General features: G+C 38.3%; 1 protein-coding gene across 1 annotated transcript; it reads left to right on the top strand.

Annotated features, from left to right (window-relative positions):
• The first annotated feature begins 1853 nt into the window (after window positions 1-1853).
• LOC127083949 (uncharacterized) lies at window positions 1854-6747 on the top strand. The gene is made up of 5 exons (XM_051024313.1): window positions 1854-2633; window positions 3124-3244; window positions 3932-4046; window positions 4738-5910; window positions 6252-6747. Exons 1-5 carry the CDS (start codon window positions 2435-2437, stop codon window positions 6507-6509), a joined length of 1866 nt encoding a protein of 621 aa, XP_050880270.1. The 5' UTR covers window positions 1854-2434; the 3' UTR covers window positions 6510-6747.
• The last annotated feature ends 9802 nt before the right edge of the window (window positions 6748-16549 follow it).

The following is a 16549-nucleotide window of genomic DNA, read 5'->3' as shown; positions in this document are numbered from 1 at the left end:
GAAGTTAAAGCCAGATGGTTCAATTGGCAAACATAAAGCAAGGTTGGTAGCCAGAGGATTTCTACAGAAACCTGGGCTGGATTACTCTGAAGTGTTTGCACCTGTAGCAAGACATGAAACAATCAGAATGGTGATTGCAATAGCTGCTAACAGGAATTGGCCTCTGATGCATTTAGATGTAAAATCTGCATTTCTGAACGGTCCATTAGAAGAAGAAGTTTACGTGTCACAACCTCCTGGATTTGTGAAAAAGAATCAGGAAGGGATGGTGTACAGATTATACAAAGCTCTATATGGATTGAAACAAGCGCCCAGAGCTTGGAATAAGAAGATTGATTCTTTTTTCAAGAAGCAAGGCTTTCAGAAATGTGAGATGGAGTACGGTGTCTATGTTCAGCATACTTCTGAAGGAAATATGACTTTGGTATGTTTATATGTTGATGATATACTGCTGACTGGAAGTTCTGAACAGGAGATAGCCAAGTTCAAGAAAGTTCTGATGAATGAATTCGAAATGACTGATCTAGGCAAAATGACATACTTTCTAGGGATGGAATTCAGATACTCTGAGAAAGGTATTATTTTGCATCAGCTCAAGTATGAATTAGAACTTCTGAAGAGATTTGAACTGGAGAATTGTAAGATTGCTGTCACACCTTCTGATACAAATCAGAAACTGGATTCTGACTCTGATGGAAAGGATGTGGACGCTACAACCTTCAAACAGTTGGTTGGTTCTCTGAGGTATTTGTGCAATACCAGACCTGATATTTGCTATTCAGTTGGGATGATTAGTAGGTTCATGAGTAAACCTAAGTGGTCCCATTACCAAGCTGTTGTCAGGATTCTGAGGTATATCAAGGGAACTCTGAAGTATGGAGTATTATTTCCTTCTGGAAGAAAGGATGAGTCAGAACTTCTGAGTTATTCAGATTCTGATTGGTGTGGAGACAGAGTTGACAGAAGAAGTACGTCTGGGTACTTATTCAAATTTCTGGGAGGTCCCATTTCTTGGTGTTCCAAGAAGCAACCTGTTGTGGCATTGTCAACTTGTGAAGCTGAATACATTGCAGGTGCTGTTACTGCATGCCAAGCTGTGTGGATTCTGAATCTATTGCAGGATCTGAAGATTAAAGTAAACAAACCTCTGAAGCTGATGATTGACAACAAGTCTGCAATCAATCTTGCCAGAAACCCAGTGTTGCATGGGAGAAGCAAGCACATTGAGACCAAGTATCATTTTCTGAGACATCAAGTTCAGAGGGGAGTGTTAGAAGTTGTACACTGCAGCACTCAGAAACAGTTGGCAGATGTTCTGACGAAAGCTATCAAGACTGATCAATTCCTCAGATTAAGGGATGGAATTGGTGTTACAAGTTTTGATGGAATATGAATTAAGGGATGGTATTAGAAGTAATTCATATTTATTAGTTTTACTATTTTCTTAGCCCCTAAGTTTGTTAGAGGGTATTTTAGTATTTTATTATATTCTAGTAACCCTAGTTTTAGCTTATAAATAGGGTGACAATCATTGTAACTTTTATCATGTTTGTAGCCGTCATTCTCTGAATAGAATATTCATCTTTCATTCTACCTTTGCACCAACAAAAATATGGAGACTTATAAATTTTTTTTAAAAATATTTGTTAGAGAGGAAGTTTTTAAAAGGGGGAGAAGATGGTATTTTTTTCTTCTAAATTTAACAAGTTATATATATTTTTAAAATATAGTGAATTATTATAACATTAATGCATTATTTTGATTTTTTAAAATCTAAAATACATTTTCAAATATAGACCACCATAACCAAATAGACTTAAGTACTGAGGTCGTACAATATTCCAAGTTGGGGGCCTTCAAAGCCCCACCGTTACAAAGAATTCAAAAAGCGGAACTCACATGCGAAGGGGCATTTTCGTGATTATCTCCCGAATCATGTAAACGTGGCATCAAACGATAGGAACGACAAGAGCAAAACGCTGTCTTTTCCTCATCGAATTCCCCATTTTAGCCTTGTACAATCACCATTATTATCACTCACTACCACTCCGTCTTCTTTAACTCATTCCTCACTCTCTCCACCGCCATATTACTCAAACTTCCCGTTTTTCCATTCTCTCTCTCTCTCTCTCTCTCTCTCTCCACGCGCCTCTCATACTCACCATACCCACGCGATTGCGTTTCCTAGAAATTGTTTCGTTTTTCTTTTTCTCTAGTTCAATACTTCAATGCCGTTTTGTTCATGCTGCTAGCGTTTTGCGTTTTTCCACACAGATTTGAACTCTTCTACATATTTTCAACATTTTTTCTAGAAGAGAGAGGTTACGAAGCATTTAGTGCAGTGAAATACTGTTATTGAGCGAGAAACGGAGTTAAAAATTTTGGTTTAGGGCTTTTTGAGTGATTTAGGGTTCGTGTTTTTTGAATTTTGGGGATGAATCGTAGCTTCAGAGCTCCGGAGTCGCAAATGCAAGGTGGTTTGAAGCAGAGGGAGCAGCAATTTGGGGGTTTGATGGGTTCAGTCACCACAGAGAAGGATGAGGAGCTCGCATTGTTTCTCGAGATGAGGAAGCGCGAGAAGGAACGGAATGATCTTCTGCTTCATGCCTCGGAGGAGTTTGATTCTGCTTTGGGTATGAATTCATGCTCAAAAGTTTCTATTTTTGGAGTTGTGTTTTTTGGGGCTTTTGTCGATTTTCTTCTTTACCGTGTTTTTGGTGTTTAGTTGTTGACTAACCCTTGTTTAACAAAAGACAAATAAGTCAAACTGTTTTCGTATTAGTTGTTACCCACAGTTTTCATAAACTATCAGAGTTTCATAAACCATCATAGAGAGTTTATGCAACTATAAGCTGAAAATAGCATATGGATATGTTCTCTAAAAGACTCACTAGTGCTTAAATCTATCCATAAGATTAAATAAGTCAATCTAAACATGTCTAAAGATTAATTAGCTTATCAACTTGCGTTTGTAAACTTTCCATTTATGTGATCCGAAATTTGAAGAAGTGGACGAAGAGTTGCAAAATCATTTTGTTGTTTGTATAATGCAGTTTTATGAACTTTTTAAAAAAATTTTTTTGGTGGGATTTCTCTGTCACATTGTATCTTTCATGATTGCAGGGTCAAATCCAGGTACTTCTCCCTTATTTAACATTTCATCCTCTATGCCAACGGCTCCTGTGCGAAAGAGCGGTGCTGATGAATTTCTCAATTCGGAAAACAATAAAAATGATTATGACTGGTATGTTATGCCTTTCAATTGCCATTATCCATATATTTGGCTCATAATATTTATCTCGATGTTGCGTTTATTAGAGAAATGCCTGATGGAAGTTTTGTGCTTTTGATTGGATAAACAAGTGTAGATTTATAGGTTATAGTTCCTAGAGCATTTTCTCCTGCAAAAGTCATTTACCGCTTAATGGTAGTAGATGTTTATTGAATTTGAACATCAAAGTTTGCATAAGTAATGAAGCATTTGTCTCTCTTGTTCTGTTTTTACTCCTTGCACTTCATTTTCTACCTTAAAATAGTATTATGCTAGTATCTGATAGTGTGTTTCATACATAAGCTTCATTCTGACGCCATATCATTCCTAATGTCAGTTGATTCTATTCTCATATTAAACTAGTTGATGTTTCATATATATATATATATATGCAAATAACTCAGTAACATGAATACCTAAAATGAAAATATTACTTATAGTCTGAAGATGCCAATTTTTTTCTTGAAATTACAAGATTAACTTGCCAAACAAATACTTCTTTTTCTGCTGTTTCGGCATCACATTAGTTTTCGTTATTGCAGGTAATTTAGTTTCTTTGTCTGCCTACTATATGTTTGACTGGCATGACTTTGTTAATGTTTTAAGTGATGCAAATGATTGTTGGTCAAATTGGTGCTTAGCATGGTTAATGTTTTTCAGGCTTCTAACTCCTCCCGGTACTCCTCTTTTTCCTTCTTTGGAAATGGAAACTCGGAAGACTGTAATGAGTCAGCTTGGTACTCCAACCGCACGTCCCACAGCATTGAAATCCAGAGTAAGCATTTTCAACGAAGCTTTCAAGTTTTCAGGTCATGTCAATTGTTTTGTTGTCACCGGCTAATGAACACTTTTATGTCTAGTTTTAAATCGCTAATGAAATTGTAATTCTCTTGGTTTTGAGAAAATTCCTTTGTTAGATAACATTACTATCAAGCAGTGTGTGTCATGAACTTTGTCTTGATAAGTGATTTGGTGTATCAAGTTACCAATCGAACAAGTCAGCTATGTTTGTTTATTTTCTGTTCTCCTGATGCCTGACTAGATATGATATGGATTTCCCCTTAACATTACTAACATCCTTGGACTGCTTGAAATTAACTTCTAATCATATTGCATGTTTTAAAGTTGATTTGCCATCAAATATTTTGATTTATTTATTTATTTATTGAAGGACTGTTGTTTTAAGTATCACATTTCATTAAGTATGCATTGAGAATATTCAATAGTATCATTGAGTAAAATTCGTTCTTAGTTTTTCTAAATTTTAGTGGTGAAAAAATGATGATGCTCTTTATCACCATTTGGTAAAGATTCATTGGTATCCTGTTGGCGTTTTAGTGATATTCTTTTGATAGAGCAAATGGTATTGATTGATTCATGTTGCTGATATCACCTAGTGATAACTCACTTGGTTATTGTTATTGTTAGAAATTAATTTTTCTTCAAATTTTTTTCTTTGGTTGTAGTTGTCAAATCATCAATTGGAGCCTGCCGGGAGAACTAGCTTGGCATCAAGACAGCAAACTTCCTCCCCTGTGTTGAGCTCTTCAAGTGGCGGAACCAGGAGGCCCTCGTCATCGGGGGGTCCCGGATCACGACCTGCAACTCCCACTGGACGCCCTACATTGACCACAACTTCAAAACCATCAAGATCATCAACACCTACTCGTAATTCGATACCTTCAACTAGGCCCATTGTTTCTACATCCAAGACCACAATGTCCACAACCAAGCCTACCATCGTTTCTTCTACTAAGCCTTCGACTTCTGCCACAAAGACCACCATCCCTGCTGCAAAACCAGCAACTCAATCAAGATCTTCAACACCATTATCAAGATCGACTGCAAGATCCTCAACACCAACAAGCAGACCTACTTTACCTCCTTCCAGGTCCACATCAAGAGCATCTACTCCAACTCGGCGACCATCTATACCATCAAATGAGCTCAATATATCTTCTTCTTCAGTTAAGATTTCTTCAAACCCCAAGCCAGCTACTGTGTCGTCAAGGCAGCCAACTCCTGTGAAAGCAAGGCAGCCAACTCCGGTGACAGGAAGGCAGCAAGCTCCAGTGACCTCTAGACAGCAAGCTTCAGTGCCTTCTAGACAGCAAACTCCAGTGATCTCTAGACAGCAACAAGTACCATCACGCGGCACATCGCCAACAGTGAGGTCAAGACCGTGGAAGCCATCTGAGATGCCAGGGTTTTCACTTGATGCTCCACCTAATTTGAGGACAACACTACCTGATAGGCCACTGTCAGCGACCAGGGGCAGGCCTGGAGCTCCCACTTCTCGGTCTTCATCTGTTGAGCCTTCTTCTAGTGGAAGACCCAAGCGACAATCTTGCTCTCCTTCAAGAGGACGCTCTTCCAATGGCACTGCTCATATAAGTGGAAACTCAATGCCTGCAGTTAGCCGTGGACGCTCCAAAGTGAATGACAATGTCAGTCCTGGTATGATGGGAACAAAAATGGTTGAAAGGGTTGTAAACATGCGAAAACTAGCACCACCAATGATGGATAACAAAAACTCTCCTCGTAGTAATCTGTCTGGCAAGTCATCTTCATCTCCAGATAGCACAGGGTTTGGAAGAACTCTCTCAAAGAAGTCCTTGGATATGGCTATTAGGCATATGGTACACCTATTTTCTTCATTCTATATATTTTTTTATCAGATTAACATAATCTTATAACGGCATACCTGCACACAATATTCGCTAATTGCACACAATGTATGGAATCCTATATTTACTAATTGCCTTTTTGGATGCTTGATCTCTCTAGAATGACCAAACTTATACTCTTAAACTATTATTAAAAGTGTCATGTTTAAAATATGTCTCAAATGGTTTCACTTTAGATGCCTATTAGAACTTAATGGTTTTAATAATTATGGAATTGATTAACTTAAACTTATTAGATCTGATTAAATTCTATAATTCTTTTCTAATCATTTTGCTTGTTTCTCTTTGAATAGGATATAAGGAGAACCATTCCAGGTAATTTACGGCCATTGATGACAAATATTCCGGCATCTTCTATGTATAGTGTGAGGTCTGGATCTCAGCGTGGCCGAACAATTAGTATATCAGGCTCTCCTCACGCGACAAGCAGTAATGCTAGTTCTGAAATGAGTGTTAACCAAAATGGTATATGTTTAGATTCTTGCGAGATAGATGATGATATTGGCAGTGAGAGATGCGGTCAATCTCCCGCCAGTGTACGGGGGAGGTAAGCTTTTCACACAATGGCAAACCCTGCATATATATTTGAATAGCACCAATGTTGTTATCCTGGATCTCAGCCATAGCAGATTTGCATATGGAGCTAACCATGCTTGAACTGATGTAAAGCTTGATGTAATCTTATGTAAGATGGTGACTTCTGATTTTAGGTAGATTGGATATATGGTGTAATGGTCACGCTCATATTTTTTGAAAGAAGGCGAGGTTTATCCTCTTTTTATCGAGAAACCTTAACCCCATATTTATTATCTATGAGTGCAACCTTTCATTTAGGAGATAGTAGATACAATCAGATAGATAGATTACAAACGATGAATGAATCCCCTCCCTAATTTTATAAGTGAATCTCACAAATGATTCTCACTAATGAATCACTTGTATCTCTCTTTCTAAATAGAGACATAAAAAGAAATTAGATTTTACCAATTAGAAGTTCTTAATATTAACGGAGGAACTTTTTGCACTCTAAGGGTCTGTTTTATTTGATTATGTAAAATTATTTTTAGTTTTTAAAATTTGAAAGTTATAATATTTGTTTGATAGTCTAACTTTATAAACTAATTTTTGAAAACTATTCTTTATTTGTGAGTTTTAGACCTAAAAAATAAAAATAGATTTTAGAAATTTTGGTTTTTTATTTTTAATTTGGGAAATTAGGAAGAAAAAAAACAAGAAAAAATATACACGGTAAATTTGTAATATTGTACAATTATAAAAATTACTGAATAAAATAATTTTTAAAATTAAAAACTAAAGTTCATCAAAATAAAATTTTAAATAAGTGAATTTATCCTTTCTTTTTCTTTTCATCTTTAAATCTAAGTGTGAAATAGAATTATTTTGCAATTAAAGTATGGTTAATTCACTCAAGTAAAAAGTGAAGAATAAGACGAGCGATCAATCAGAAAGATTGATTCTTGTTCATTAATATTGATTCAGATTATTTTTAAGATTGAGATTTAATTCCAACTTTTCGTATTTAGAGCACTGAATACGATTCTTGGGAAGCATATAACAATAACTTCTCATTCGAATGGGCATTTTTCGGCAAATCTTTCAATCTTGAAAGATAAAATTATGATAATTGGTGTAAACAGACGAATACTGTTTTTTGTTACATGAACAAAATGCTACACATAAGGATTTGAAAAAGAAAGATTATAAAACTCTCTTTATAATTCATAAATGCGTTGATCCATACATTTTTGAGAAAGTTTGTGATGTAGACTTATCAAAAGAAGCATGAGACATTCTAGAGAAATCTTTTGAAAGCGCTGGGAAGGTGACATAGGCGATGTTACAAACTCACAAAAGAATGTATGAATTACTTCAGATGGAAGAAATCGAAAGTGTGACTGATTTCTTCACCAGAGTAACGAGACTGGTGAATCAAATCAATATGTGTGGAGAAGTGTTGACATCATGATCGATAGTTGCAAAGATCTTGAGGTCATTGTTTCCAAAGTTCGATCATGTGGTAGTAGCCATAAAGAATTGAAGGAACTGTCAAGCATGACAAAAGAAGAGCTTCAAGAGACGCTTGAATCTCATAAACAAAGAATGACTGAAAGATCTGCAAGCAAGACAAAGAGTGACGTGACTTTGGAGGCACAATCAACTAAAGATAAGAAAGGAAAAGAAAAATGAAATGGAAATAAAGGTAGAGGAGGTTACAACAATTCAACTGGTAGACGCAACCAACAAGAAGATAGTTCATCAAATCAGAGATAATCTTTAAACCAAAGCAATCACAGAGGAGGTACTGCAGTAAGAGAAGAGGTGATGGAGGAAAACCTGACAAAAGCCTTATTCAATGTTACAACTGTGACATTATGCAAGTCAATGTCGAGGAGACAAGAAATAAAATTAAGAACGTGATGTAAGACTTGCAAAACAAGAAGAAGACTAAATGTTGCTGATGGTCACCACAAAAGAAGAAGAAAGATTCAAAGATCAGTGGTATCTCGACTCAGCTTGCTCATCGCACACGGCTGGAAGAAGAGATTGGTTCATTAACATCAGTCCCTCGATGAAGAACAAGGTGAAATTTGCTAATGACAATATCCTAAGTGTCAAAGGTATTGGTGATGTTTTGATCACGAGGAAGGATGACAAACAGTCAACGATTTCCAATGTGTTGTACTTACTTGACATGAAAAGTAATTTTCTAAGTATAAGCCAACAAATCGATAAGAATTACAAGGTGGTGATCGAAGACAAGATGATGAAAGTACTAGACTCAAGTGACAAATTAATCTTGAAGGCTCTTACGTATCAAAATATAACCTTCAGAATTGAACTTGATGTGTTGGAACACATGTGTATGATGATGCGTGCTTTTCGCAAGTATACGAACGCGTCAAAGTAATATAAAAGATTGTCGAATCCACAGAGGCCAAGTGTCAATCTATCGTAATCTATTGTTATGGTGTTTATCTAAGGTAATCAAAATAGGGTTTTTTTTGAGTGTGCGATCAAAAGTAAAGTATTAAATTAAATTCAATTTATAAAGACAGGCTCGAATGTAATTCACATAATCAATTAATAATCAAAGTACTTGCTAATAGAACTACTTATGGGAAGTGTTTCCTACTTTGAAAAGAACCAATTTAACAGGAACTGTCGCTTTCGCGTATTCAGAACCGAGTTGTACTCCCTAATCAAACCCTCTTATTGTCACTTATAAAAAGGCGCGCATTGCGTTAGAGTAGTAAACCTATTTTTAAGAAATATAGTATCTTGACTAAGTTGAAAAGTATTTTAACCTGGATTTCTTAACCAAAAGAGGTTCTCACGAACCAGACTTTAAACTTATAAACGCGTCCGAAAATAGTTTTAAAATCACTTTTCTTCTTAAGTTAAAAACTCCTAATGAACTAAACAAAGCGCTTTCGTTGTATTTGAAATAGTTAAAACCAATTAAGTTTAAATAGACGTTGGACGACTTTCGATCTTACCCTACGGAAATTAAGTACGGGAAAACTTAAGTTGAAAGTCAAAATAGCCCTTAAGTGTTTCTACGAACAATTGTACGGATTATCGGTTCAATTACGATCCTTACATTCTAACCTTATAGGTTTAGTTAGACATGGTAAAGTAAAGGTGCATTTAAATTTAAATAAAAGTAGTGGGAGTGCGGAAAGTAAATAAAAGTAGTGCGAGTGCGGAAAATAAATGAAAGTAAAGCGAGTGCGGAAATTAAATAAAAGTAGTGCGAGTGCGGAAATTAAATAAAAGTAGTGCGAGTGCGGAAAGTAAATAAAGTAAAGCGAGTGTGAGAAGTAAATAAAGTAAAGAGAGTGCGAGAAATAAATAAAGTAAAGCAAGTGCGAGAAAATAAAATAGATAAAGGCAAAGCAATAAAAACCTGCTCCAATCGGAGGGTTGAATAAAATGCGAAGCGGAAATAAAAATGGCGGCAGGATTAACTTCCTTCCAAAGTGCTCCAAACTCGATTACAGACTCGATCACAGACTTGATTACACAATTGTGGTAGCACCCCAATGCGAAGCGATTACCACTTTAAAATACTGAGTATATGCCTAAGTGAAACTAAGTTTGCTCTAAGTTTCTCTAATTTTGGATGATTAAACAAATGAAAACGAGTATGTATTTATAGGCAAGGAAAATAATGGAAATGACAAGGATGCCCTTCAGTTTGAAATTAGGAGGGAAAACTTTTCTTCTTGTGGCGCCTGCCATAAGGCCAAATTGTGGCGCCTTAGTGGAAGTAGTAGGGAACGTGACAGTTGAGGGAAGTTGAGCTGTGACACGTCATGGATGGACCTATGGCGCCAGCCACAGTGGGAGCCACAAGTGCAAAGTGTTGAATTTTAGTCTTTTTAGCTCATTTTCACTCCTTTTCTCGACCGGGGCTCCGATTAAAGTAAAAACCTGAAAACAAAGAGAAACATAGTAATAACACAACAAAATAACAATAAAACCACTAAAATGCATGCGAAATCGGAGTCGAAAATACAGTGAAATTCAGTGTCATCATCTGACAATTGCAGATGACAAAGATGAATGACTATGGCACTACAGACTTGGTCATGTGAACTTCAAGGACATCAGAAATCTGAAGAGAAGAAATATGGTTTCAGGTTTACCAGAAATCGACATTCCAAATGAAGTATGTTAAGAATGTGTTCAGGCAAAGCAACACAAGAACAACTTTAACAAATATGTAGGAAGTAAGTCGAAAGCAACCCTTGAGATCATACACTCAGATGTCTGTGGTCGTCCCCTTCAGGTAGATTCGATTGGAGGTAACTGTTAGATACCCAAAAGTGCTAATTTGAGCTATCAAATATGGGTATCTTTCACTCCATTTCCTTGCTAAAGTGTTCGAAACCACCTTTGTTTTGGATGAAATGCAATTCAATGATAAACGATCTTGGTACCTTTGATTTGTGTGTTATTGTGCAGGAAGTAGGCATGAAATAATAGAAAGTGAAGACACAAGAAATTTGGCAAAGGGATCAAATAAAACAAACATTCATCAGCTTGCTCGCTAGGCGAGGGCTGTGGCGAAGGACTCGCTAGGCGAGTGTCCAGCGAGAGCCCAGCGAAAAGCTCCAGTAAACATGACCACACTCGCTAGGCGAGCTTCCAGCGAGGTGTGTGGCGAACACGTCCAGACTTGGTGAAAAGCGCAACCAGCACTCACTCGCTAGGCGAGCCTTTAGCGAGCTCCCAACGAGCATTCCAGTAGCAAAACCTCTCAACCTCGCTGGAGCGAAGGTTGAAGCGTGGCCTTCGCTAGGCGAAGGTTTTGTTCGCTCAGCGAACATGACAGTCTGGGAAAGGTTGTTTCTCTGGGCGCAGGTGCCTCAGGTGCCTCATTTAGGGGCTCGCTAGGCGAGCCATTCTGCTCGCCTAGCGAGCATGACAGCCCAGTAGCAGCTCTATAAGTAGCAAGGGCTACTTTTTGGAGCCATACCTTATTTTTCCATACTTTTGTACTTTTTCTAGATATTTTTACAGCATTGTTCTAAGGATCTTTTGTGACCTAGAAACCATTTTTCTTCATCTCTTAACCATCTTTCACAAAAAGAAGGTGGATTCCCATCCAATCTCGATTATTCGACTCGGATGTTGATCAACCTTCTTCCGAAACTTGTTGACCAAGCTACCATGAAAATGAGTAGCTAAGTCCTTCATTTTGTCAAGGTTAGATGTAGATGATCATTAGCTTTGTGTGTAAATGTAAGGATCTTCATTTGTAAACTCTTTAATGGTGAATATATGGTGAAAACTTTGTTCTTATTGAAAACTCTTTGTGTTGGTTTATGATCGAGAGATGTTTACCAACTCTTAACCTAGGTTTTCATCCAATCTTGTTTGTTAGCTAGAGATAGTAATGAATGATTTTGTTCACCATAAGATTGAACCAAAAAGTTGTCATTTTGATAGATTGTGTTAGAGATAAACAATGGATCAAAATGGGAAAACTCACAATGTGTGTTAGAAATAAACACATTGGGAGGACTTTGTGAAATAGTTTATCATCTAAAGGAGTTTATAAGTTTTGTTGATCTAACATATACATGCAAAGTGATCGTCGAACCCTAACTTTGGCAATATTTCTCAAATATTCAAACCAAAACTTTTACCGCATTTTATTATACTTTTATGCAAGATACCGTGACAAATACCAAAACCCCATTGTTACCTTAAGCTAAGAATTAATACAACTGTCGAAAGGCGGTGATATCTTACAATCCTTGTGGATACGATAACAAAAACCGACACTTAAAATTATACTCAACAAAATGGCGCCGTTGCCGGGGATTGTAAATTGATATTGCGAGCATCGCAATGGTTGCTTAATTTTTAGCTTTCGAATTTTTGACTTGTGCTTGTAATTTGTTTGGTTTAGTGTGCAACTTACGTTTTATGCGAGGGCAAATCCCTGTGGACGAACTTCTTTTTGATCCCGAGATCGAGAGAACCGCAAGGAGGCTCAATAGCAAAATGAGACGAAGGAGGCAACAAGCGAGACATCGTCAAGAGCAAGGAGAAAGTTCTTCTACCACAAATCCACCACCGTTCATACCTACCACGGAACCACCACCACCGCCCATTTCCACTCCATGCATAAACAGTCCAAGAAACACTGCTCAGTTTGCCAACCACACGGGAAGGCAAGCTGAGATGAAAACGGGAACTCTCAATTTATTATATGGAAGTCCATTCACCGGAATGGACCATGAAGATCCCTTTGCTTTCCTCACAAAATTTTATGAGATAGCATTGGCGGCCGGAGTGGATCAGGCTCAGGAGCTACCGTTATTCAGAAGATTATTTCCCCACGCTTTGCTCGGCAAAGCAAATGATTGGTACTTAGATCAAACACCGGCCGTCATGACTGACTGGAACGTGTTAGAAGAGAAGTTCATTGAAAGATTCTTCTCCCATAACCGGTTCATGGAATCCAAGACGGCCATCTCAGTGTTTGCACAAGGAATCAATGAATCCTTAAATGAAGCGTGAGAAAGATTCAAATCCATGCTTCGGAAATGTAAAGGGCATGGATTTGATGAATTGACTCAAATCCATATTTTCAAAAATGGACTTCAACCAAATTGCAAGACGTTGTTGGATGCTACCTCGGGTGGCTCTTTATTGTCTAAAAGTGCCGAAGAAGCTACAAATATCATAAATCGAATGGCTCTAAATGATCTTCAGAGTCAAAGTCGAGGCAACTCTTTGAAAAAGCCGGGAGTGCTTGAACTAGGGACGAACGATGCCATCCTTGCCCAAAACAAACTCATCTCACAACAAGTGGAACTCATAACGCAGCAAATAAAAGAGTTGAGAGAACCTTCTAAAGCTAAACAAATAGCTTGTTGTGAGCTTTGCAAAGGTGAGCATGACACCGGATTCTGTCCACCTCCGGGGTTCGAAGACGTAAACTACATGGAAAACCAAAGGGACTACCAACCGAGACAACAACAACAACAACCTTATCAACCAAACCCTCAAAATCAACAACAACATTTCCAAGGGAACCAAGGGTTCCAACCTAGGAGTAACTATTACCATAACCAAGGTTATGGAGGTGGTTCTTCTAGCCGTCAAAACCCTCCCCAAAATCCTTATCAATCTCAACAACCGCCGGTCGTAACTTCTAAGTTGGAAGAGACATTGACGCAATTCATGCAAATGTCAATGGCAAATAAAAAAAGCAACGACGCGGCTATAAAAAATCTCGAGACTCAAGTTGGGCAACTTGCTAAGCAACTCGCGGAACAACAAACCGGTCCTTCCTTTTCGGCAAACATGCAAACAAATCCTAAGGAGCATTGTAAGGTGATCACAACGAGAAGTGGGAAGGAGTTGATGAGTGAGAATAACAAAAGAGTTGAGAGTGAACAAAGAGAGAAAAAGAAAGAAAATGAGGAGGAAATAGTGGAGGAAAATATTGATGGTGAAGTGGGGGAGTGGAGTGAGGAGGAAGAAGTTGAAAAGAACGAAAAGAATGGTGAAGTTGAAAAGAAAAAAAGTGTGGAGATTGAGAAAAATACGAGTGATGAAGTAATGGGGGAGGAAGTGAAAAAGCCTAGATGGAGGAGTGCTAGAGTTGCAAAGGGAAAAGAGGTAGTGAGCACTACTCCAATCCAAAACCTTCCTTATCCTCATGCCCCGTCCAAAAGGGAGAATGAACGGCATTACGCCCGGTTCATGGATATTTTTAAACAACTACAAATAAACATTCCGTTTTCCGAAGCCTTGGAGCAAATGCCCAAGTATGCCAAATTCATGAAGGACATACTTACAAAAAAACGGAGGTATACGGAACCGGAGACCATCGTTCTAGATGCGAGCTGTAGTGCCATTATTCAAAGGACGCTTCCAAAAAAAGAGGTTGATCCGGGAAGAGTTACTTTGCCAGTTAAAATTAGTGATATCTATGTCGGGAAGGGACTAATTGACTTGGGGTCAAGCATTAATCTTATACCTTTGTCTATTATAAAGAGGATTGGCAACATTAAAATTAAGTCCATCCGAATGACGTTGCAATTGGCAGATAAGTCGACTACCCATCCTCATGGCGTAGCCCAAGATGTTTTGGTTAAAGTCGGCAAATTCTTTTTCCTGGTCGATTTTATTGTTATTGATATGGAGGAAGATGATGATGCTCCGCTCATCTTGGACCGACCGTTCATGAAAACCGCGCGAATGATGATAGACGTTGATGACGGTTTAATGAAGGTGAGAGTCCAAAATGAGGAAGTAACATTCGATCTATTCGAAGCAATGAAGGATTCAAAAGATAGAAATGATAGCTTTCGCATCGATGTGATCGAAGAAGCAATTTTGGAGGTTTCTAAGCATATTAATGAGATATCTCCTATGGAGTTAGCTCTTGACGACTCATTGGAGGTTTTCACCGTTGAAGAAGAGCAAGCTCTTGAGGAATGCTTAAAGGAACTTGATAGTTTAGACGAACTACAACCGTGGGAAGTTGAGGAAGAAGACTTGAAGAAGGAGGTTACTGACGAAAAAGCGCCTATTGAATTGAAAATACTACCTTCTACTTTGAAGTATGTATTCCTAGATGAGACCGAAGCAAAGCCGGTCATCATAAGCAACCTTTTGACAAATGATGAAGAAGCCCGCTTGATCCATGTGCTAAAAAAAATCAAGAAGCCATGGGTTGGACTCTTTCCGATCTAAAAGGAATTAGCCCTTCCTATTGCATGCACAAGATCTTGATGGAAAAGGATTTTAAGCCGGTAGCTCAACCTCAACGCCGCTTAAATCCTACCATGAAGGAGGTTGTTCGAAAGGAAGTTGTAAAGCTGTTAGATGCGGGAATGATTTACCCGATCTCAGATAGCCCATGGGTTAGTCCCGTGCATGTGGTTCCGAAGAAAGGTGGAATTACCGTGATCCGGAATGACAAGGATGAATTGATCCCTACTAAAGTTGCAACGAGGTGGAGAATGTGTATTGATTATAGGCGGTTGAATACCGCAACTCGAAAGGACCATTTTCCACTCCCTTTCATGGATCAAATGCTCGAAAGACTCTCGGGGCAACAATACTATTGTTTCTTGGATGGCTATTCCGGGTATAACCAAATTGCGGTTGACCCGGCCGATCATGAAAAGACGGCTTTCACATGTCCGTTTGGAGTGTTCGCGTACCGAAAAATGCCCTTTGGGTTGTGCAATGCACCGACGACTTTCCAACGATGTGTGCAAGCCATTTTTGCCGACCTTATTGAGAAAACAATGGAAGTCTTCATGGATGACTTCTCGGTATTTGGTGGATCCTTTAGTCTATGCTTGGCAAACTTGAAAACGGTGCTTGAACGATGTGTAAAGACCAATCTTGTGCTTAATTGGGAGAAGTGTCACTTCATGGTGACCGAGGGGATCGTGCTTGGCCATAAAGTCTCTTCAAAGGGGCTTGAAGTTGATCGAGCTAAGGTTGAAGTGATTGAAAAGTTACCTCCTCCGGTGAATGTGAAGGGAATCCGAAGCTTTTTGGGGCACGCCGGGTTCTATCGGCGCTTTATCAAGGACTTCTCAAAGGTGGCTAAGCCTTTGAGCAATTTGCTAGCTAAGGACCAGGTATTTCTCTTAACCGATGAATGTTTGCAAGCTTTTGAAACTTTAAAAGAAAAATTGGTTACCGCTCCGATTATAGTCGCTCCAAATTGGAATTTAAACTTTGAGCTAATGTGTGATGCTAGCGACTATGCAATTGGAGCGGTACTTGGCCAAAGAAAAGAGAAATTTTTTCATGCGATACATTACGCAAGTAAAGTTCTTAATGAGGCTCAAATTAACTATGCCACAACTGAAAAAGAATTACTTGCGATAGTGTATGCGCTTGAAAAGTTTAGATCTTATCTTATAGGGTCTAAAGCCGTAGTGTATACCGACCACGCGGCGATTAAATATTTGCTCACCAAACCGGATTCGAAGCAAAGGCTCATCCGTTGGATCCTCTTGTTGCAAGAATTTGATGTTGAAATCAAAGACAAGAAAGGATCGGAAAATTTGGTGGCGGATCA

The sequence above is a fragment of the Lathyrus oleraceus genome, chromosome 5 (assembly GCF_024323335.1).
Source record: "Lathyrus oleraceus cultivar Zhongwan6 chromosome 5, CAAS_Psat_ZW6_1.0, whole genome shotgun sequence".
Taxonomy (NCBI): Eukaryota; Viridiplantae; Streptophyta; class Magnoliopsida; order Fabales; family Fabaceae; genus Lathyrus; species Lathyrus oleraceus.
Note: the sequence above shows the minus strand (reverse complement) of the source record. Positions and strands in the feature narration are given on the sequence as shown.